Source organism: Barbus barbus (genome assembly GCF_936440315.1).
Source record: "Barbus barbus genome assembly, chromosome: 29".
NCBI classification, from domain to species: domain Eukaryota; kingdom Metazoa; phylum Chordata; class Actinopteri; order Cypriniformes; family Cyprinidae; genus Barbus; species Barbus barbus.
The window spans coordinates 18,599,185-18,622,376 of record NC_136757.1 but is presented as its reverse complement, the minus strand read 5'-3'; the positions used below and the strand labels follow the sequence as shown (position 1 = coordinate 18,622,376).

The following is a 23,192-nucleotide window of genomic DNA, read 5'->3' as shown; positions in this document are numbered from 1 at the left end:
ATTAAAAAGTCAAGTATTTGTTCATGGGTGGCGGTACTTTTAAGTTTGTGGAAAAACTTGATTTAAACTTGATTAATGAATGTCACATTGTATTGTTTCTCAACAGACATTATCACTCCTCTGAGGTCAAGCATCTGCTTTCGAGGACTTCTGTTTGACTTTAAACTGAAAACAGCACATGGCTGAGTGACAAAGACACTCAAAAGATTATGAATGTTGACTGAACGTACACAGACAAGCACACACCTCAAACTGTACAAGCAGACAATCTGTTCATTGCAAGCAAACATATCAGACCAATGTAATTCATTCGATAACTTCCTCAGCTGCACAAAAGTCAAAGAATGATTCAGTTTCTAAACTCTTGAATTTTCACTGAGAATAATGGGGACATGGAATGTCAATAGGACTTTTGTACAATTTACTGCTCTAATTACAACATCATATAAGTGCTTAACCTGTGCAGACACAATCATGTTAAACTTTCCTACAGAGATGTGGTGCTGAACATTTGTACTGCTTGTTTGTGATGGTCTGTTTAAACTATTCTTCTGTACTGTTCATTATTACCCAAATATGACAAAAGCACAATGTAAGCCACAATGTGCTTTTTAATTTTTGAATGTATGTTAGTTCTTTTCCCTAACACCCGAAGTCATCATGGAGCGACTTCCACAAGCCTATGTGGCCTATTGCGGACACATACTAAACACCAGCAAAAGGGGAAGCACAAAACACACTGAAACCCAATGAAATCTAACCAGCTTCAAAATGAAAACAGATTGTACATTTTGATATACTGTAATTAGGAGCATTTAACCTGAAGTGGTGCACATAAGTGTCGCAAAGGAGCTAAAATGAGGGGATATTCTTATTCATAAATAAATTAATGATATACAAATTTGTTAACATATTTGTAAGTGTTCAAAACTGTTTGAAATTTTTTTTAGAAAATGGCCTTAAGAGTTTTGACCAGTTTGGTGATGAGAGCCACTTGTTTAGCTAACTAATTTTGCATGATTTTGACTATAATGTACATGCCAGAAATACACTTTAGTGGATAACTTCAATTTCTCAGTATACAAATGTATGTGACCAGAGGACTTTATACAGCATCATTTGTCATTTCTGTCTTGGTGTTAGATAAAAATGTAGAAATCCACAGTTATACTAATATGGTACCTGTTGATTGATATCAATAGTCCTAATTATAACATGTAATGTGCACACAGTTCTTGAGTGGTTATTTCAATGCATTGCTGAGACCGTATAAAATATAACATTTTAGACAAATAAAACAATTTTGTATGCTTAATGTAATCTTTCATTAACCTGATTTCATACTTGGACCCACACAACACACACATTCATACTGCACACACACCAAAATAGAGAAACGCACAGCCCACTCAGAAATATATGTAAAAACAACTTTCCAACAGCAAGAACGTGTTTTATAGAATAAGAGCAATAAATTATCACATCATTTCTCTGAATTAATTCTGCATTGAAACCTCATACATATATACAAATAAAACTTCATACAATTAATTTTTAAATATAGGAACTGCTCTTACACACACATACTGATACAACTTTACAATTACAATTTGTTCCAAGCCCCTCACCCCCCCACCCCAGGTCCTTAAAATGTAAACAATGGTTCATGTTCCCATTCCCAGCCAGATATTGATTCCCCAGTCCAGTGCAGAGTAAATATGGCATATTTATATCAACTAATATATACATTCAGATTTATACAGCATCATTCAGCTAAGTGCAGACATGCAACACGGGGCACGGTGGCGCAAGACATTAGTGTGTCCAGAAACCAGAACACGCATCTCAAAAACTACTGGATTACTTTTTTAACATCATACATCTCTGCTTTATTTGTGTTTGAGATCAGCATGCCCCAGCACTCAGGACTTTTAATACAAGCACAAGAGCAAAGCATTAGAATTAGAGAGAAGCAAAACCGCCCATAGGAAAAACATGTGAAATGTAGCGAATGGCCCTCTAAATTCAGATCACGCCACAGATTTTGAACAGGGACATGGAGTTCCTGTTTGTCTACAAAGGCCTTAAGGTTTCCGGTTATGGTTAATGCTAGCAGATTTGAAGTACTGGAATCCATTACCTGAATTATAGTTTGACTAAACATAATTTATATAGGCAAAGAAAATAATGAAAAATAAATAAATAAAAAATAAATGGCTGGGTCTAGCAGCAGACATTAATAATCTTATTTAAGATGTCTTCATCCTTGTAGGACTTTTAAAAAATGTTAACATTTTATAAGTATAAAAATAACTCCTCAACACTAACACATCACTAATGTAATACTGTGAATGATTCTGCTTAATGGAGAGAGAACGGCCCATTTTGGTTGTCGAGGGGGAAGTAAGGAAAGAGAAAGGGACGCAGATAGTATTGGAGCTTTGGATCCTAGGCACTGATGATCTTTAACTTATGTATGTGCAAAACCAGAAACTTTCAGCAAAAAGATCTTCACATTTAAAGATGCCTTTACAGCTTCTCAGAGTGAATGAGAGTGCGTGTGTGTAAATGTAAGTCCCCTAAACACAATTTCATATAAAAAAAATAAGAGGGCACTGACATTGGACATGCAACTCAGCGTAAATTCACAATATTAAAATAGCGAGTTGCTCAAGTGTGTATGGCTTCTGGCAACGACGAGTTTTACACGGATCATATAGCTTTTATGTGGATAATATAGTTTTACAAACTTGCTGCAAAACATTTACCTGAAATTAGCAGTCAAATTAGTTTGCTAAACATTAATTGTACACCCAAAAAAAAAAACCTAGTCTGTTGGTCTGTCTAAAAAAAAAAAAAGCTCTGAGAAAACACTCAGCACAGCACTCTGCTAAAACATATCCATGTATTATATTAGTAGTAACTTTTACACCAAAAATAGCAAGAATTGTATCAGTAGTATTTGACATAATAATAGTAATAAAGTCACCCCTTAAAATCACCCATGTCCAGATGTTCTTTTTAAAATTGTTACTTCTAAATATTTAAGATATCTGTAACACATTATGACCATCAAAGCTGTACAAAACCAAGCCCATAAGTACAGATTTCACTTCAAAATTTCAATGACACTCTATACAAACACCCTGCTCCTCCAACAGGTCATACAGAGAAAATTTCCCACTGGTCTCAAACCTCCAATGACAAACTTTTACAGTAGGCACTAAGGTTATGTGATGAATTGCCAAATATAAATATTTCATTGGTCAGGTGAGATTAAGTAGACAAGATGAAAATAATAGTGAAATGGTGACAATAAAAAAGGGAAAGAGAGAGGCTGAGGTAACAAGTGGCAGGAAATAAATAGAGGAGGTGCTGATCTATGTCCTGATTATTGGTTGCTATTAGTCATGACTCTTTTTTTGTGTACGTTGCATTTAGGTTTGTATGCTTAATTGTCTTATATAATAGCAACAAAACAAGAGAACAAAATATCAACCAAACAATTGAAAATATCTTTCTACACATTCTGTTTGGCGCAAAAGACATCATAACTTCACTGAGGCCTTCAAAAAGTAAAGTGTTTTTTACTGTTATGGCTGACTTATTGCAAACCGGATACCCAGCCTCTTCAAGACAAAAAAACAAAAAACAAAAAAAACCATAAAATATCAAACATTCTTCAAATAGTTTAAAAATAATGTTTTTTTTTCCCTGTGTAGTGATGTACGTTTTCTCAGCAATTCCCATCCTGTCCTTTCACTCACAAGGCAAAATAAAAGTCTCTTTTAAGATGATTAAAAGAGTGTTTGGCATCCCCCTAAGTGCATGCTGGCCCTTCTTATGCGCCGAGGAATACATTTGACAGTTTTGAGGAATGTATCAAGCAAACATTTTCTGACTGACCCTGAAATGATTGTCATCTGAGAGACATGAAAACCAAAAACACTACGAATGAAAAAGTTCAGTTTCTTTTATATTTTGCACTCATCTGTCCAGTTTCGTCTCCACGTTGAGTGTTTAAAGAGTTCACCACTGTCATCACCTGACTTCTGTATGGTCTCTTAAACTCCAGATCATCAGTCCAACTTAAATTGGCACCCCCTTTCTCCCTGTAACCTATTCATTTGGCAGCAATGCATGTAATTTTAAACTCAAACTCTTAAAATACACTTCATCTGCTTCACCATTGTCTCCATTAGGCTTCTTAGATCTTCAATTTGATGCTGTTACACAGCCTGTTTTGAATGGCGACCAACAGCAAGAGGCCGTTCAGACTAGCAACGAGCATTTAGCCGGCCAGGATTCCCGCTCTACACGTGAGGGAAGCGGATATGGAAGTAACATAGTCTGAGTATGGTGTGCTTCCTCTTGCCTGGGCTCCGACTCCTCCGCGTTGGGACCCTGCGCCCTCTGCTGCGACTCACCCTCACACCACCGTGCTGATGCGGTTGATAGGTTTGGATTTGGAGCTGCCGACCGTGCTGCTGTTGCTGGCTCCGCCTCCTCCTCCGCCCCCTGGGCCGCCCGACTGCGCCCCCATGGGTCCTGGGAGCTGCGGGGCCAGCGGGGAGAGCGGGGTAAGAGGGGTGAGGGGGGTATGTGGGGATGAAGGTGGAGGTAACGGGGAATGTGGTGGAGGAGGTGGGATAGAGGAGAGGGGTGGATACTGCGGGATGTAGTGGGCGGCGCCCTGGGGTATGTGGCGGGCAGTGATAGCGGATGGCGCCTGAGGAGGCGGAGAGAAAACGAAGTGAGTTTGATGGGTGGAATGATCCAGTAAGGGATGTGGGCTGTGGGCGTGGACGAGATGGCTGTGGGTATGAGAGTGAACGTGGGAGTGGGCGTGAGGGTGGGGCTGAGAGTGAGACAGGGTGAGAGGAAGCTTGCCGGTAGGACCGGGCACCCGTACGTGGCGTATGGGATTGGGATGCATGTGGTAGAAGGTGAAAGGGGCAATGGGGAAATTGGGCGAATGCGGGGACAGAGGCGGAGGGGTGCAGGCCATATTGCCGTAGCGGCCTTGCTGCATAACATGATGGGATAGTTGCTGCTGGAGCTGGGCGTGTGAAGGAACGGGCGGCCCGCGCCGTGGGAGGGACCCTCGATGTAGGGTATGATGGATAGCGGGCGGATGGCCAGGGGCGACGGCCTGCATATGGTACCGATGATGATGGTGGTAAGGGGGCGGAGGCTGGCCAAAGTTGTTGTGACAGTACTGAGCGTGCAGTGCTTGGATCTTGGACGGCCCACCGGGATCTGACTGGCTGAGGGCGGAGGGGGACGGAGGCGGCGGCCCTCCTGTAGTAGGAGGTGGCACGGGGGCCGGGTAATGTGGCCCGGGGGGAGTAAGGGGAGCAGGGGGTTTGGCGCGCTTGCTCCCAAACAGGGAGCCCAGGAAGGAACCGGAATTGTTCCCTCCAGAATTGCTCCCCGGCCCCCCACCTCGATCGTTGATTCCAGGGACCCCGCCCATATTGCCTACGGCATTGTGAAGTTGCCCCGGCCCACCCCCCACCCCTACTCCGGGGCTCAGGATGGGGCGGTGAGGCCGGTAGTCTTCCAGCCCATAACAGCTGGGAACAGCGCCCCCCATGGGCAAGCGTTGATGTGGCTGAGGGCTGTTAATGATGGATCCCTACAGTGTGCACAAACACACAAAGCCAGACAGTCATTACACTGGAAATCTGAGTACATGTGTCAGAACTAAGGAGTTACAAGTGACAGGCATTTCCCAGTTACTTTTTTCAAATAAATAATGCATGTTACTTCTCAGGTACACACCAATATTAAAATTCATTATAAGAGATAATGATTTTCATTTGTATAACCAGTAAATGCTCTCTATTAAAATTCTATAATATTTTTTTTTATAATTGAAAAAAAACCCACTAAAATAAGTTAATTTAGCCATCATGTATAAAGTTCATGATATTAATTTGGAAAATGACAAGATTATATTTAATATTTAAAAACTTAATTATTTAACCAATTATTTACCATAAAATGTCATCTTTAACTAAACTGTGATGACTGAATTCACTTGCAGAATTTAAAATTAATACATTTTATTTCTATTGTGTCATTTCAGTTGCTTTACTATATTATATAATTTAAATAACTTCCATTTATTAGTTAAGTTATAACATAAAATTAATTATCAGCTTATTGATATCAGCCAGAATTTTTGTAATGGCACCTCTCTTAAAAAAAAAAAAAAAGTTGAGAGCAACAATTTATCTTGATACAAGTACATGCACACAAGACATGTAACATCACTGTACTCACATCTCCTGCACAGTGACGACCCAAAAAGCCTTTCAGCATTAGATACACACAGCCTCAAGCAACTTACCAAAGTTAGAAATGACAGTGTCAATTTCACAAGCCACAAAATCAGCTTCATCATTATAGTGCCACAATCATTTTACATGTATTTAAACATGCATCTAAACAGAAGCAGCCACACTCATTGGGGCCATTCATTTTATCAGAGCAATGCATTAGTTATTAGCACCAGGCATAACCTATTAGACATGCTGCATGCAAAGCAAACACCAATTACGTTTTAGGCACAATAAGGATTAAAACATGCTAAACTTCATCACAACAATCAAAAATTCATGCAAAGCCGTTGTTGTTAAACACAGAGGTCTTCACAAACTAAAACACAAGATCATTCAATTTCATTATGATTACAAGCCATTAGCAGATCAGCCTGACTTACTTCTATAGTACTATCCAAAGAGCCAACGCTGTTTCTACGGCCTCGCTTTCCTGTACCCAACCAAGCACATCAAGGTCAGGGTCAAAGTCATGGAGAAATTTTTTTCTAACATCCCAATACTGGGTATTTGGCCCTGGATGATCCATTTACAATGAATCAATGTCTACAAATTGTGTACACAAATGTCTACTGACAAAACTTCACATCACAGAACTTGATATTGGCTGTGTTTAAAAAAACATTTAAAACAGTAGTGTTCGTCACATGACCACATTACATTTATGTTTAATTCTGCGAGTTATCCTCTATAAAATGGCTATTTTTTATTTTTTATATAATTTTGTGTAATAATGTTAACATTGGCAGCCCCATCAAACACGGAATAAAAAACAAACATTTGGTAGACATTACTTAGAAGGTCAAAGTCAATATCATTGTATTGTGGGATATGGTATTTCATGGAGTCTGCTCTGTTATATACTGCACATCTTAACAAATGCAGCATCTGTACATTATATGCATACATAATGTTTTTATACTGTGACAGTGTACATATTAATCATGGCAAAAAAATTATAATTATTCAAATCCAGACACTTTTCCAAGAAGCTTTATGCAAGGACATAATGTGCCATTAGAGGGCAGTGTCTGTCAAACTGTACTTTTTTATAGAAGTTTAACACTTCTATATAGAAATTTTGTGCCAAAATTGTGCCAGAAGGCCTTTCATGGTCAAACTATGGTGGATTTAAAAATATTTCCCCAAATGGAAAAAAACAAAAAACAAATTTAAATGATGTTTTATTAACAAAGTTCGGGAGGAGCACGTCAGATAATTAGCCTAATTAAACACAAGTGGCACGTAATCAAGTCAATCAACTCATGGATATAAATACAGCTGACATACCTCCACTCATTTGACGGTCTATCAGCATCCCTCCACCACCAATATCACTAAGTTCTCACCATACCACGGGGGGGATACTCTGGGTTCGGGCCATTCCCGAGCTCAGAGCCCTTCCCCAGGACAGCACGCCAACTACGTATTACCATACTCGCGCTAAATATATGTAAGTGTGAACTCGTGAAATCAGGGATGTCAATAGTTTATAAAAATAATACACTAATTTATTAGTACTAAATCCAATTAATGTCCATATATTGTGGCAGACAAGAAAAGAAATGAACAGAAAAAAAAGTGGCTTCGTTTTACAAAATAGGTCAACAAATCAATGAAGCATCCATAATTAAAATGAGCTGATTCTTACTGCATTTATATGCAACAATTCCATTAAATGAACACTTAAATCTGACAGCTGTGGTTTAAATAGAAGGGAGTTTGTTGTGTGAATGTGTGTCGTACCTGTCTCAGAGAGGTCTCTCAGTGAGGAGCTAAGTGCTGTTCGTTTAAGCCCCTCCCCTGCTGTGTACGTGTCATCCAGACTGGGCCTACCCAGAGTGCCGTTCACAGCTTCAGTCTTCATTCCGCCAACCCCGCCCCCTTCTCCGCTCAGGAGCCCTGGTCGCATCACACCTTTCTGCTTCTCTAACTCAGCTATGGAGAAGAGAGACCAGGAGTTACTGACTATTACCATAATGAACAATTTCTGAAATTTCAGCTTGCAAAGAGGAAAAAAACCTCATGCTTTTGATATGTCATGTGTGAAACAACAGGTAACATTAAAGGATTTCTTACACTCTACACGGTATTTCTCCATATCTTGAACCTCAGCGATGCTCTCACGCAGGTCGCTGGTGAAGCGTGTTCGGTCCTGCTGGCTCGGCGCATTGAACACAATCAGGACCTTACGCTCGCTGCCGGGCATCGCTGATGTTAGTCTGATACCGTGAGGATAGTCTGAGAGAGAGGGACAGATATAGAGGGTAAATGCAGTCAATTAGAGAGAGACCCAGATAAAGATGAATGTGCAATGCCTCATGTAATTAGTTATAGATCTCTCATTCTGACAAAATCCACACAAGTATTGTATTTCAGCATGTCAATGGGGTAGGAAAGATATATTTAATTTAAAACATATGCCCTTAATCATGTGGAATTTTACTTCAAGCTAATTTATCTTCTTTTAAAGATGTGTAGATATTTTGTTAATGGAAAACAAGTGCAAAACAAATACTGATTAAGATAAACAGAAGACAGACGTTCCCAATTAACAGCACAGCCGCAATAGATGGAAGAGGATTTTCAGATAGACATCTTTTTCTCCTTCATATACTGCTAAGAAACCAAAACACCACCTACATGAAAGCAAGGAAAGGGTAATGAGAGAGCACGGAGAGATGGAGTGATGGAGTGGATGAGAGCAGAGTGTGTAAATGAGCTGGAATTGAGTGATAGTATAAATAAAGAAGGAGGGACAGATGGTCAGACAGATGGAGGGATGAATATACTTACAGGAGTTCTGGAACATATGAACCTGCATCTCCACCAGGGGAAAAGACTGTCTGAAATTGTACGTCACAGACGTCTTCTTCTTCTGAAAGATCTTCGTTACCTGATGGCGGGAACATAAGGGATGTTAGGCTGTGTAGTTAACATCATTATACATATACATACTCTTAACACAAAATTGCTCAGATACATATGACTGAATGTTTTTTTTTTCATTGTGTCTATTAGCTGTACTCTAGACCAAGACTGGCAATTCTGAACAAACTATACTCTTGAAGATAGTCTTGATTTGTTTAATAATATGTACAAATAGGTAAGCTTTGACACCTTCTCATTCTTTATGTCTTCTAGGGTTGGGCCGATAGATGATGCCATCGTAAATAGCTTAACAGATGGCAGGATAAAAAAAATATATTTCAATACTTTCTCTCGCAATTAAATCGTTGGGTAATTATACTGTACATAAATTGCAGGCATCAGGGAGCCGCTACTAATATGCAGGGCATTGACACCACTTTCGAATGCACGCTCTCATTTCACTTTCACTTTCGAGATTCGCGATCACACGGACGAAAATAAAGTTGTAATTCTAAATATAAAAGTTAAAATCTAAAAAAACAGTTAAGTCTGAAACTGTACAATGTAACTCCGAATACAGTTATATTATATAGGCTAAATGTTCTTAATTTTTTTAAATGAAAACAGTAGGCCTATTTATCTAGTATACATTTGCCAATGCAGTATAATTATATAATTATAGTAAGTGCACATGACTCTAAATCAAAGGGAGTACTTTTTCTCTACTATGTCTTCTGACAGTAATTAGGCCAATATGCACTAAGTGAAGACTCACCACTAGCAGGTCATTAAAGAGGAAGACCTCGCGCTGGTGAACTCCACTCCGCTGGGGTCGATTGGGGTCAGGGACTTCATACAGCTGACAACAGCACACTAGTCTGCGATGTGGCAGAGAAAGCACCTGCACACACACAGCATATCAAAATACAGCTTGGTTTGTCTAACACTAAGCCACACAAATACACAAACTAGAGATCAAATGGCCTTTTTACTACGAGCTGAACAACAATATGGTGTTTCAACCAAAATGACATGCATGACTGAAACATGGTTTGACTCACAGGTTTCTTGCCCACAATGACCCTCTCCACTGCCTGCACTTGAGACACATGGTCATCGTTTGTCCTGAGTTCCCATTTCTGAATGCGCTGGTAGATGCCCACTAACAAATCCCTGGGAATATCCTGTCCATTATCCACTCCTGCCAATGAAAAAGGGGGAGAACGAACAGGAAACAGAAGGTGAAAACTGCTCTATTGTCTTTATTTGGAAGCCAAATATTAATCTGAAGATATTTTGGATTGGATCACCTCTAAGGTTCTTAATAAAATCCTCCAGCTTCATTTTCCTCTCAGCTTTGACGTTGGGGCTGTACATGTCTGTGTTGAGAAGGATGATGGCAAATGCCAGGATGAAGATCGTGTCTGGGTTCTGAAACTGGCGGACGAGTGCAGGGTTGCACACGCAGTATCTCTGACTGTTAGAAAGAAAGAAGTTGATCCTCATGTGGAACTACAAAATGCAGAGAAAAGAGCACAGGGTGAGATGAGAGCAAAGGCTACCTGAAGGCCTCTACCAGTCTCTCCACCTTCTGGGCTTCCCCCTGAACCTTAATCTGAGCTTGAAACTTCCTCAGGGCATCATCCAGATCCATGCCCGAGAAATCCATCTCATCCAACACACAGCTGAGAATAAAAAACAGAAAGAAAGATCACTAAATTCATCTGCCAACATGTTTGTGTTGATTTTTTAGCTAGTGTCTGGTTTCTGATTTTTATTTATTTTTTGCCTCCAGGCTGGCGTTAACAGCATATGGATGCTTTGCTACAGTCTGGGGTTGGAAGACAGAAAAACATCATTACTAACTCCAACACATCCTTGTTGAACTGTTTCTGTCGGTTTCCCAGAAACTCCCCGATCATCTGTCTACTTAGGCCTTTCCTCTCCAGGATGAAACGTGCAATGCCCACAGGAGTGTCTGAGACAAAACCCCTCTCTATCAAATACTGGATCCCCTTCTCTGGTTTCCTGGAAGACAGGGAGAGTGAGGATAAAACAGATAGGATGTGATTAATTCCAGTAAAACTGTAAACAACTGAAATAAAGAAAAAATAGACTTAGCAACAACAGCCTGAGGGTAGAAAAATGTATAGACACTTCAGCAGAAATTAAAGCTGACTCTTTGTCTCCAACTGGATTTAGGTTCACATCTGTCTTTGGCTTGACTGCACTGCCTTTTATTGATCTCTGCCATTTGATCTTAAAATCCATTTGATTGCTTACGGTTCTATTTCCTCATCAGAATTAGATTTCTAAAGCACACTGCTAAAAAGTTCCCAAGGTGCTAAATGATTTATAACACATCAATTTTGCATCATAAAATGTGTGTTACTTTTCATTATCAATTCTCTGTGATTTATAATAGGAGTAATTTGTTCAAATAAAACTGTACAACCATAAATCGTCTGTGATCTCTAACACAGGTATTAAGTCAGAAAAGAGGTTCAGAGAAATCACCCGGGGCCTGTCATCTCCTCAATATTAAGATGTAAAAATGAAATACGACAGGTGTGATAAACCATATGGAGTAGATATCTGTAGATAGATTAGTCAATAAATTGACCCATACACTTTTCTAGCATCAAGATTTTAGGTTAATGTTTATATGAACTCATAAGAGATATTCTAAAGTTATTGTGTGTGTGTGTGTGTGTGTGAGAGAGAGAGAGAGAGAGAGAGAGAGAGAGACAGGGTCACATCAGTGGAGTCAGCTTTCTTAACCGCGGCTTGTGTACTGCAAACACACGAGCATCATCACCGAGTCTCTTACGCAACTCGAGCTTGAACTGATGGTAAAACTAAGGACATTATTAACTATCTTTACATTTATTTTGAAAGCTGAAGCTTGGACATTACATTTCCGACGAGTGCTTGTGGTGTTCGGCCAATCACAATGCACTGTGCCAGTTGGCCAATCACAGCAGACTGCGCTTGTCGGAAAGAGGGGCTTTGTAGAAAATAACGCGTTTGAGAGAGGCGGAGCATAGAGGACCTACAATAATGTACAGTATTTGAAAAATAATGTGTTTTTTGAACATTAAAGCATTTCAACATATTCTGTTACACCAAATACACAAAATAATGATCTTTAAAAAAGCATCATATGACCCCTTTAAAAACATACTGAGCTGCAAAAGAGACATTGTTCCCCAGGCGGCTTTCTGTGCACGTGATCCGAGAACAGAGCAAAACACTACTTTGGGCTTCAGGTTTACACTTAAATGGACAAATACACACAAAAATGTCTGTCTAGTCGAGTTTTCACTTAAATGCAGTCAGTTATGTCTTAAGTGAACATAAACAGCTGGGAAAGTAATCGAATGATTGTCAGTATTAGATCTGTGCATTCAGTATTAAAATGAGAGTAGCCTAATAAACCTGCAGTCTCTGTTATTTAATGTTAGTCAAACAACAAAAGAAACTGCTCTGAAAGAACTGTTTAAGGGGTTGATGATCATTTTGGAATATTTATGAATACACTGACAGGGGCAATCTATATATATTAGGGCTGTCAATGTTAACGCGTTAACACATGTAATTAATTCAAAACTCTTAAAGCAAAATTACTGAAACAATTTCTATTCTTAACCTTTTTTCCCCGATTTCGCTTTTCTGTTTGCAAATCAGATCATTTTAAGCCGCTAAACTCCGGGAAAATTTTCAGTCCAGTGACCCAGCAAGCAAATCCATTCAAGCAATCAGTCCAAAACAGGGCTAATGTAAAGAAAATCAGGCTGATTACATAAGAGAATATAGATACTCACTAGGGCTGGGTATCGATTCAGATGTCTCGATTCAATTCGATTTCTATTCGCAAGCTCTCGATTCGATTCTCAATTTTTTTTATTACATTCAGTGAATATAGTTTTAATACAAATGCTAATGATATTTCTAAAAATTAACAGTAAACTTCAGTTTACAAATGGTGAATTAATAAAAAGAAATTAAGAACCAAAGGCCTGTATTTTAAACCTATTTTTGTTTTGTATAGGGTCCTTTCTTAAACAATAATAGGGCCCTATAAAATGCTTAATTTTTCTGGTAATCAGATGAAGGCATAAAACAATTTAATTTATCCTAATCAAATAAAAAGTAAACCCTTTTTATTTTTTGGCAAACAAAGTGCTGCACAACAGAGGTTTACTGTTAAAATTAAAAAGAAAACAAATGGGATTATTCCTTTAAAAATAAAGATTTATTAATACTTAGTACTAGCATTGGTCTTAAGACTGCTAAATAGTAAAATATATTCTGACACAGTTTCTTAACGTTAAACTAAACTTTTATTTTGACGGGTTGCCGTGAGGAACTTGCAGCTGCTGTGTATTATGTGATATGACGGTAGTTTTCTCAAACTAAACGGTAAAATACTAATGAAATGACTCTCAGGGAAGCTGGATTGTGCACTCATGATTTTTCTAGAATAATTCAAAGATTAGCTGCTAAATTATCCACTAACCTAGTTTATAGTATTTTTGTAATAGATTATGGACCTGTACATCTGGTCATTTCATGTGTTTTCGCTGATCGGATAGCAATCTGATTTGTTAAAATGTTTCCATTTACACTTGGCCACATAGTTGCAAAACAGATATAAATCCGATCTTCAATTCCCGCACTATATTTAGATTGAACAAAGTTCACATCAACGAAATCAAAAGATATTGCTGCATTTTATTAATTATCAGCTCATTTCAAGATCAAAGACCACAAGAGCGCGTGGCATCAGCACTGGAAAGATAAGTTTGTCTTACTACTTTTAATGAAGATGATTGTGTGTTGACCGTCTGCGTCTTACTTTCAGTTTCATTCACGGCAGTTTGCATGTCTGCTTGCTGAAGAGATACTCAGCTACTCGTCCGCAGCGATGCGTGTTGCACTAGCGCAGTCATACTGGATTTTGACTTTCATGAGCTAGCTGTAAGCACTAATCATCAAAATTAAAACAAAAATACTTTTGAAATGTCTTACATGTTATGAATGTAAAATATATATGAAAGTTTCACTTTTTGAAATAAGTTACAAAAAATTAAGTTTTTCACGATATTTTTTTTTTTTAGATGTACCTGTATCTGACTATAATGTAATATAGCCTAAACACGGTCTCACACGTTTATTATTTTTTACATTCTGAAGTGGTTTGAGTGATCAGATTTATATTACAAAACACATGAAGTGACCAGATGTAAACAGCCCCTATATTTTTTCATGTTATTTTTCATTAAAATGAAGTTGTCTAGTAGATCATGTTTAACACACAGAAGTATAGAAATTCTACATTGATTTTTTGCGGTGATGTGCAGGAGTCGTAAGCAGGCGTGAGTCTGATACACTGTGTTTGATAGGGGTGGGAATCTTCAGGCACTTCACGATCCGATCCGATTCAGATTCTGGGAGTCAGAATCCGATTCCAATCCGATTCTTGATCTACATTTTTTTCCCAATTAATTCTTCTGCTGTTAAAATACATCTTTACAACTTTACATTTTAACTAAAATTGCAGTTTCTAGGCTTTTTGTTTATAGTTGGAATCTCTGTATGCCAGTACTGCTATCTTAAAAATAGGGGTGTGTATCTTCACTGGTTTCACGATTCAATTCAATTACGATTATCATTATCAACTCAATGTCACGATGCGTCACATTCTCAGTTTTCATTTTTACTGCACACGGCTACATTTTAATATAAATTTTATATCAAATTTATTTTGTGCAAAATGTACTTTTTTATTATATAAGCAGGCTACTTTTTTAAAAATTACTTCTTTAAGTATCCGAAAGTATACAGATATGGGTTTTTCTTTTTTCATCAGCATTATTGCTGTTTGATTAGTACTGATGAGATCATAGACAGTGGCAGCTTTAACAGGCTGCATTCAGACTAATGCACAGATCTATTTCGATATATCAGATGTTTTGTCCTGCTCTGAAAACATAACTGACTGTGTGTAGCCTACATCGATTTTGTATAAAAGTATTCGAAAATGCAAGTGTATTTAACCGCAGCCGCAATCGAGCTTCAGGACAAATAAACACAAAGCGCATATCAAAGTTTGTTAGTGCGTGAGTTTCGTGCATCTAATAGTACTGTATTCCAAACGGCATAAATGAAAGCATATCTAAAGAAAACACAGCAGGTGGAAGCACATACTGTGTCAAGTGTGCACATGTCTCGCAGCGCAAATACTGTGCAATGAACCCCGCCGCGTCTCTAGCATATATATTTATATGGGATGTGGGATGATAATGCATTTTTAAAAGAAAAAAAATGATATATAGTAAATATTAAGAACACTCATTTGTGGAAAATTGAACGTTCTTGATAATATTTTATTTAAAATAATTATTTAATAAAAAGTATATCTTGTGTATAAAAAGCGAATTTTAAATTAAAAAGGAAAATTTTGTTTAAATTCACCATTTAAATGTCAGTCCTATTTCGGTGAACATCTCTTACTTGTTGAAGAGGTTCAGTCCGATGCGGTATTGCCTCCTTTGCGCCACGTCATTGTTGAAGGCGGGTGAGTCCCAGCTATGCCTGCTCTCTCTCTGATAGGTCTGTTTTCCTAGAGGAGGCAACGGTTCCCTTAGACTGTCTCTAGACGAAGAGCCTGAGCTGCAGTTAATGGTCTCATTGGAGTTGGTGGTGGAGTTTAGGGAATCGTTGTCCCCATCCGAGTGCTCCAGGCCAGTAGTGGGCAGTGGCGCGGAGGACGAGGAAGAAAGTGGCGTGAGTGGAGGCTGAGTGGGTGAGGGAGACGTGGGGTCTGGGTAGGGGTGATGGATGTGCGGCATAGGGTGGTGGTGCAACGGATGGTGAAGGTGTGGGTGGTGATGGTGGTGCATCATTGTGTGGTGTGGTACGTGTGTTGGAAGAGGGGATGGGATAGGGCGACCCAGGGGTCGCGTCTGGCCCTGTGCCGCACAGGGATTGGGCGTGCGAGGGACGGGGTTGTGTTTAAGAGTGCCTTGAGGTGATCCGCCAGCAGTAGGCTCCTGCTCGTAAAGCAGCTGCCTGCTGAGGGAGCCTCGATCTGAACGGTCACTCATGTCAACAGAGCTGTCACTAGGTGGCTCTATGGTGAGAACGGGGAGGTGTGACCCCCGCATCCGGAAATCTCTGCATTCGGTGCATGGCGTGCTACGCCGGCTGTTATTGCTCCCGCCGCCCTCTGTATCCCGGCTGTCTTCACGTCCTCCGACCCCGCTGCTGACGCCCCAGTACTCGGTGTCCGTGCTGGAGGGAACCCGCTCAATGGATAGTGGAGAACACGGTATGCCGTCGTCCATATAAAGTGTGACATCGCTGTACGAGGTAGCTGTGCTGTCCTCATGCATGACTCCCAGACGTTGTTGCTCCCCTATGACCCCCCTACGCGAGGTAGGTTTGCTACTCCATACACACTCGCCGAAATCCTCACTCTCCTCACCGCGTCCCCCACCACCGTCCTGAGAGTCCCCTCGGCCGGACTGACACGTCAGAGTGTCGTCCATAGAGTCAGCCAGAGATGTCACCTGAGAGAGGAAGCACACAGACATTTACACTACTGCTCAAAAGTTTGGGGTCTGTAAGATTTTTAATGGTTTTGTGAGTCTCTCACGCTCACCAGACTGCATTTATAAGACCAAATACAAAATATTTTGAAATATTTTTACAATTTAAAATTTTTTAACAATTTTTCTGTGATGGCAAAGCTGAATTTTCAGCAGTCCAGTCTTTTAGAAATTATTTAGAAATCATTTTAATATGGTGATTTGGCGCTCAATAATTACTATTAATATTATCAATGTTGAATAGTTTTGTGTAAACAGCATTTATTTGAAATGAACAATTTTACAAAAAAAATCTGTATAATCTTTAGCGAATCATAATACGAATATCCATTTTTCATACTGTACATGATAATTCTGTGATGCTTAAATTCGATTTTCCTATTTGAAACGACTGACAATAGTTTTCAGTGTTCTGTTTTAATAAACATGACAATAACTGTCAGCATATCAGTATCAAAAGGTTAAATATCTTTGCATTTCTAATATTTTGTCTAATCTGATTTTATCATTAGCCATTTTATAATATTAAGTTATATAATATAAGTTATATAATATAAGTTATTTAAAAAAATATGAAAAAAGCCCTGATTTTTTTTCTGGATCTGCTAATGACCGTTGTGCCAGTTTATAAAGGCTTTCAAGGCTCCAGGGAGAATGTCTCTGCAGTAAGATGCTTTAGAAAAAAACTGTCTGCTAATTGACAAGATACCAAATGTTCTTTTAGTGTAATGCTGTGGCTTGTCATTTAGAAATGAGGGAAATGATGCATGAGTTGCAAGACCACACCATTTGTTTCAAAGGAAACACGAACAACAATTTTATACCAATTCTGCAACAGTCTAAATCTATTCTATCCCAACTATATATCTGACTTGTATTGAAATGTATTTAAACCTAAATCTTTGACATAACTTTAATCTAAGGGTTCACACATCTGTCACCTGTTTGTTGAAAGCGTCGTCTGCATGCGAGTACTCCTCTCTGTCTGAAGGACAGTGTGCGGGTGAGTCAGTCTCCTGCTGTGAGTCTGTGGTTCCTGTCTGGCTAGCTGTGCCCAGAGTCGAAGTGTGATGGCCGGTATATCGACCTTGCTGCTGCTGGGGTGTCTGGGGCTGAACCTATAGAATCATGAATAGTAAAAAGAGGAATTTATGGAAATTATTTAAACATCATAAAACAGAATTTAGATCTCACAGTCAAGCTGAATTTTCTACTTTATGCAGGTTTTAACCATTATACTGTTATATTGCCTGTGGCTGTCGTTCGTCAAACGAATACTGCGAACGCATGTTCGACAGGATGATCCGGCGAGTCATTCGGCTCTCAGAGGCGGAACTACGCAGCCGTTGAAAGTTCTTGTTCATGCGATACTGCCGGAACGCCGTCTGTATCGTGCGAGCCGCTCGTCTGCTCAGGAAGTAACCGCCATACTTCCTCTCCAGCATCTCCACCTGATAAAAAGAAAGATGGACAAACAGAGAGAAAGAGAGCATGAAAAGGGAATAGAATTGAATAGAGTGCAAAAGAGAAAAAGAAGTGATGCATTGTTTTCTTCAAACCTAATAATGTATAATGCATCGAAATGCTTTACTCATTAAACCTGAAACACAAAGAATCTAATAAATATTTATTTAACAGCAGTCTTTCTCAATTATTATTGAAAGAAAAAAAGATATGGGCAGCAGTAATTCTGTAGATATTATCACCCCTACACGAATGGATAATTCCTTAGTATTTAATATGAAAGCATAACAGCACTCTGTATCATAACTGCAATCCCATCTTTCATTATGTGAGATGATGGAGGTTTGGCTTCACATTAGCATGACTGGAGGCCATTATGTACATTCGAGGCATGACTGTAGATTAAAACCTGTAAGATGGCCTCCATGCACATTAAAACACAAACACTTTGTGATAAGTAGATTTTCCTATGGGCTGTTTGTGCCATTGAGAATTAGGATAAACATTAATTAAGCACAAAACACTTCAAAAAAAGTAAACAGTGTTTGACAAACTGAAGATTTCCTTTCATTAATGATATTAAAACATAGTATTAACTGCTTTTTGGAGATGACACCATGATTTTCTATACATTGCTTGTGTTATTGCACATAAATATGCATATACATTTATTTTCACACTATATACAGTATAAGAACACCATGCCAAGACCATCTGATATAATCCTTGCTGTACTATGCATTGTTCCCACACATTTTTCAAAAGTTTTTAAATATTTATAATATTTTTACGAAACTACTTGCATTCTTTTTTTTTCTAAGAAATTGTAATAAAAGTTTAAACTACTCAGTGAGGTTTTCTTTTCATAAATTTAAGCTTTTTTGCTTTATTATGCTATCAGGACACTTGTACCATCCTGAAATATTTGGCTTTTTGCACCAAAAAGAAATTAGAACATGACATGCTCATCACAAAAGAGATGTATTTTAATCTTTGTATATGTGATTTTCAATGTTTTTTTTCCCCCATATGTTCATTTAAATTAATATATCAGGACAAAAAAAAGCATCATATCACTGACCCTTTTTCCCAATTTTATTTAAATTATTTGTTTTAGATTTATGAGTGATTTCTAGCCAATAAAAAATAATAATTTATATCATTATAATTTGTTCATTTCTATGACCGATTTCTAGGCCACTTTACATCACAATTTAGAATTTCCATTACTAGGTGAACCCTTAACCATGGTAAGTACGCAATGGGATCTCCAAGAGACAGCTAAAAGACCTTAAGGATCAAGTTTCTTGAGGAACGCAGATCCGCACCTTCTTGTCCTGAAGGTCCGTGGAGAGCTCATAGCTGTCAGAGAGCACTTTGCAGTGCTTGCTCTCTTCTTCCTCTTGCTTGCGGAGTGCCAGGCTGGCGGGCTGGTTGCGGGTCCGTTGTGCCCAGGCCAGGGTCGCTGGGCTCGAAGGGGCCACAGGAGGCCCCTGAGGGCCAGGAATGTTTCGGATGTTCCCGTAGCGCACCGAGTTGCCCAGGTATGGGCCCTGACTACAGGTGCTGTCGGAAAAGCTAGCCGTGTCCGGACACTGAGGATCTCCCTCCACACTGAGAGGAAACCAGATAAAGAGAGATAGAGAATGAGCTCTAGGTCAACAACTGCCACAAACGGTCTTATCTGTTGACAAGTTGAGACTAAAACAAGTCTGTAATCTTGGCACTGAAACGGATCAGTGTAGACAAACATATTAGCACACTAACCAACATTAGCATTTCAAATGCCCATATGCAGCCCAGTCAGGACTCAGCCATCTGGCCGGAATACAGGAGAAGATGGAGGGAGTGCGAAAGAGGAACAGAGAGAGGACATGATGCATAGAGAAAGAGGCAGAGAGAGAAAGATGGAAGGGAAAAACAGTGACATGTGTGGCATACTGTCAACGAAAGAAGCCAGGCATAAAAAAAATGATAAGAACTGAGTCATTCTATCATGACTCAGAGAGAAAGAGAAACACAAAAAAGAAGGAAAAGGTGTTCAAAGGTAAGTCAGGCTTCAGTATCCCTCTCACCCTAAAGCAGGTGTACTGTACTGTGATGACTCACTTCCTGTTGCCAGCATTACTAAAGGAAACCACTTTTTTTTTTTTTTTTCATTTGATATATGTATATTATCTTTAATATTTTTAATTAGTATTTTTGTGTCACATTTTATCTTTCTTTTTCAATTGCTGATTTGTTTTTAGTTATTGAAAACGGCTCATCAGAAAATGCTGCATGTGTACACTTAAAAAAATATTTATCTGGACACAATTCATCATTATACTACCAACTTAACCTATTCTCTACCAGTTAAAACGATTTCACCATAATTTTTCTAAAACTGAAATTCAATTTTAAATTTAGTTAATATTAAGACAACATTGCAACAATATAAACAACAACAATAATAATAAAGTAATTGTTATGCCTAATAATAACGCATGTTTCATTGTTGTAGTTTAATATAGTTTAATATATATATATATATATATATATATATATATATATATATATATTAACCAAAATATGAACTTTTCTACTAAATAGGTTACTTCATTTTACTGGGCACTGGTTGATAATCAAGTTTTTTGGATCTTATCAAATCAACTCTGCAAAAACTACTACCACTACTACTGCAACTACTAATGATTATTATTTGTAGTAGTAGTTTATGCAAAATTTGAGGCTGGGTTGTGGCAGCCAGGGCATCCGGAGTAAAACGTGCCGAATCGGTTGTGCGGATCACACCGCTCTGGTGACCCCTGATAAAGGGAGCAAGCCGAAGGGAGAGAGAGATTATGCAAAAAAAAATATTTTGCATTATTATTATGATTCTGCATATTATCTTTACTTCTATAATTTGATGATCGTTTACACAAAGAGCACAAATAATTAAAAAATTATTATTTACATTGGTTATCAGGCACTTAAAGATTATGTATTTGTCATAAAAAAGCAATATTGGTCAGTCTGAACTTTTGTCCCATATATTCACATATAACATTAAACATTCATTATTCAGTTTTTTTTTTTTTTTCAGTCCTTTACTCACATGTAGGCATGTGCCCTGTGTGGGAGTTTAGTCTTTCGATGGAAGCGCATTGCTAAGGAGTTGAACAAAAACTCACACATGATGTCTGCAGTGGTGTAAAAGAGAGCATGTGTTTGCGTAAGAGCGGCTCTGGGATCAGCAGAATCATGCCGGTGGGTTTCCTGATGACTGCATCGACAATCTGTCAATTACTGCAGTGCTGATGCAGTCTACAAGCAGTACAGTAGCAAACACACACACATACAGTCTCTCTCTCTCTCTCTCTGCACGTAACAAATCTCTTCACACCAGGGGACTGGTAACTACCAACAAGGCAACAGATGAGTTTTGCCAGCAACAGCAAACCTTCAAAACAATCGGCTCTACAGCAATCAACTGAAATAGTATACCGCTACACACCGTAACATTCAGTGTATGATTGTCATACAGAACAGTTTCACAATATACTGTTCCAACAAAAGGCAGCATGGTACATCTGGCATTTCTCTCTTTCAATCACACACAGCAATAAATGTCCTTCAGACTTTCCCTCCTGACCATCAGGCCTTGTGTGTGGTAATGTGTGTCCAGAAACAGTGCCGAGCACTCCAGCCATGCAATCCTGTGGTGATCAGTGTGAGTGACTTTGGATATGAGCATGTATGTGTGTGTGTTTGCTCATGACGCATATGCAGCTGTGGTAGAATTTCAGTCACATGGTGCATGTGTGTGTGGGCAAACCGTGCTGTCTGCACCTCTCAGGGAAAGTCACATAAAAGGACACACACAAACACGTCACCTTAGTCCTTGTTCAGCTCACTACTATACACACAGATTCAAACTTGTAATATACACTATGGTTCAAGATTTTTGTTTTGTTTTTGAAACAAGTCTCTTATGCTCACCAAGGCTGTATTTGATCAAAAAATACAGTAAAAGGGTAATATTGTGAAATATTGTAGTTGTTTTCTATTTTATTATTTCTATTTATTCCTGTAAAGCTGAATTTTCAGCAGCCATTATTCGTCCTTTGTCATATGATCCTTCAAAATGCTGATTTGCTGCTTAATTTTTTTTGGAGGATGACAGCTTCAGTCCTCATTCAGCTTTATTATACTGACAACAACAACATGAGGATAAGCAAATTAATTTTTTTCATTAAGCAGATGCTTTTAGTTGTAATTCTTTACATAGATATCTGATTTAATAAATTACATCATAGAAGAAGATAACAAACCATTTCTAAAAGTTAAAGTGCACTGAGAGCAGAATATGCATGTGCATTTGTTTGCTTGTGTATTTTCATGAATACGTCCGTGGGCAGATGCTGACAGAAAGGAATATTTCCGTGCGAGTCAGTGAACGGCTGTTAATTGAATGTCACTCAGGCTGCTACATGCACTTGGCAGTGTTAGTACAGAAAACGTATGCAAGCATTTCTGCAATATAGTTTAAAAGCATGCACGGATCCACCAGAAATGACCACCCGAACACTTTCAATTTAGGACATGCTAATCTTGCATACATGAAAATACAGATAATACAGACAAACTCAGATTTTAATGTTATCAGGTGCCTCAGTTAGTAAGACAATACAGTATTTCCCATTCTTCCACTAGACAGAAGTACATGGGCCAATGAAAACAGATTTGTAAATGCATAATACAATAAAATGAGTTATTCAACAAATATACAGGACTCAACAGACATTAATACAGCTTTAGCTTGTTCTATAAAACCAATAGCAAAGTAATAAAAAGCAACACCATTACCTTCATGATCTAAAAGAGCCAATTGCTTTCAATAGAATTATCTTGGGCTTAT

The 23,192-nt window shown here is 38.6% G+C and overlaps 2 protein-coding genes across 2 annotated transcripts in view; one reads left to right on the top strand and one right to left on the bottom strand.

Moving 5' to 3' along the window:
- LOC306849709 (uncharacterized protein) overlaps positions 1-23,192 on the top strand; it is a 919,849-nt gene that overhangs the window by 879,622 nt on the left and 17,035 nt on the right. The gene's annotated exons all lie outside the window — the stretch shown is intronic.
- The window catches only part of LOC306849706 (IQ motif and SEC7 domain-containing protein 1-like), a gene marked incomplete at its 5' end in the record, with an annotated part of 82,389 nt that continues 62,621 nt past the window's right edge, over positions 3,425-23,192 (bottom strand). Inside the window, 14 exons of the mRNA XM_079384950.1 lie at positions 3,425-5,638; positions 6,728-6,777; positions 8,091-8,282; positions 8,424-8,585; positions 9,141-9,240; positions 9,991-10,116; positions 10,277-10,416; positions 10,526-10,692; positions 10,778-10,900; positions 11,082-11,243; positions 15,732-16,789; positions 17,770-17,946; positions 18,079-18,279; positions 19,621-19,906. Of these exons, the coding sequence (XP_079241076.1) occupies positions 4,430-5,638; positions 6,728-6,777; positions 8,091-8,282; positions 8,424-8,585; positions 9,141-9,240; positions 9,991-10,116; positions 10,277-10,416; positions 10,526-10,692; positions 10,778-10,900; positions 11,082-11,243; positions 15,732-16,789; positions 17,770-17,946; positions 18,079-18,279; positions 19,621-19,906 (4,153 nt within the window). The 3' untranslated portion in view covers positions 3,425-4,429. The remainder of the gene's footprint in view (positions 5,639-6,727; positions 6,778-8,090; positions 8,283-8,423; positions 8,586-9,140; positions 9,241-9,990; positions 10,117-10,276; positions 10,417-10,525; positions 10,693-10,777; positions 10,901-11,081; positions 11,244-15,731; positions 16,790-17,769; positions 17,947-18,078; positions 18,280-19,620; positions 19,907-23,192) is intronic.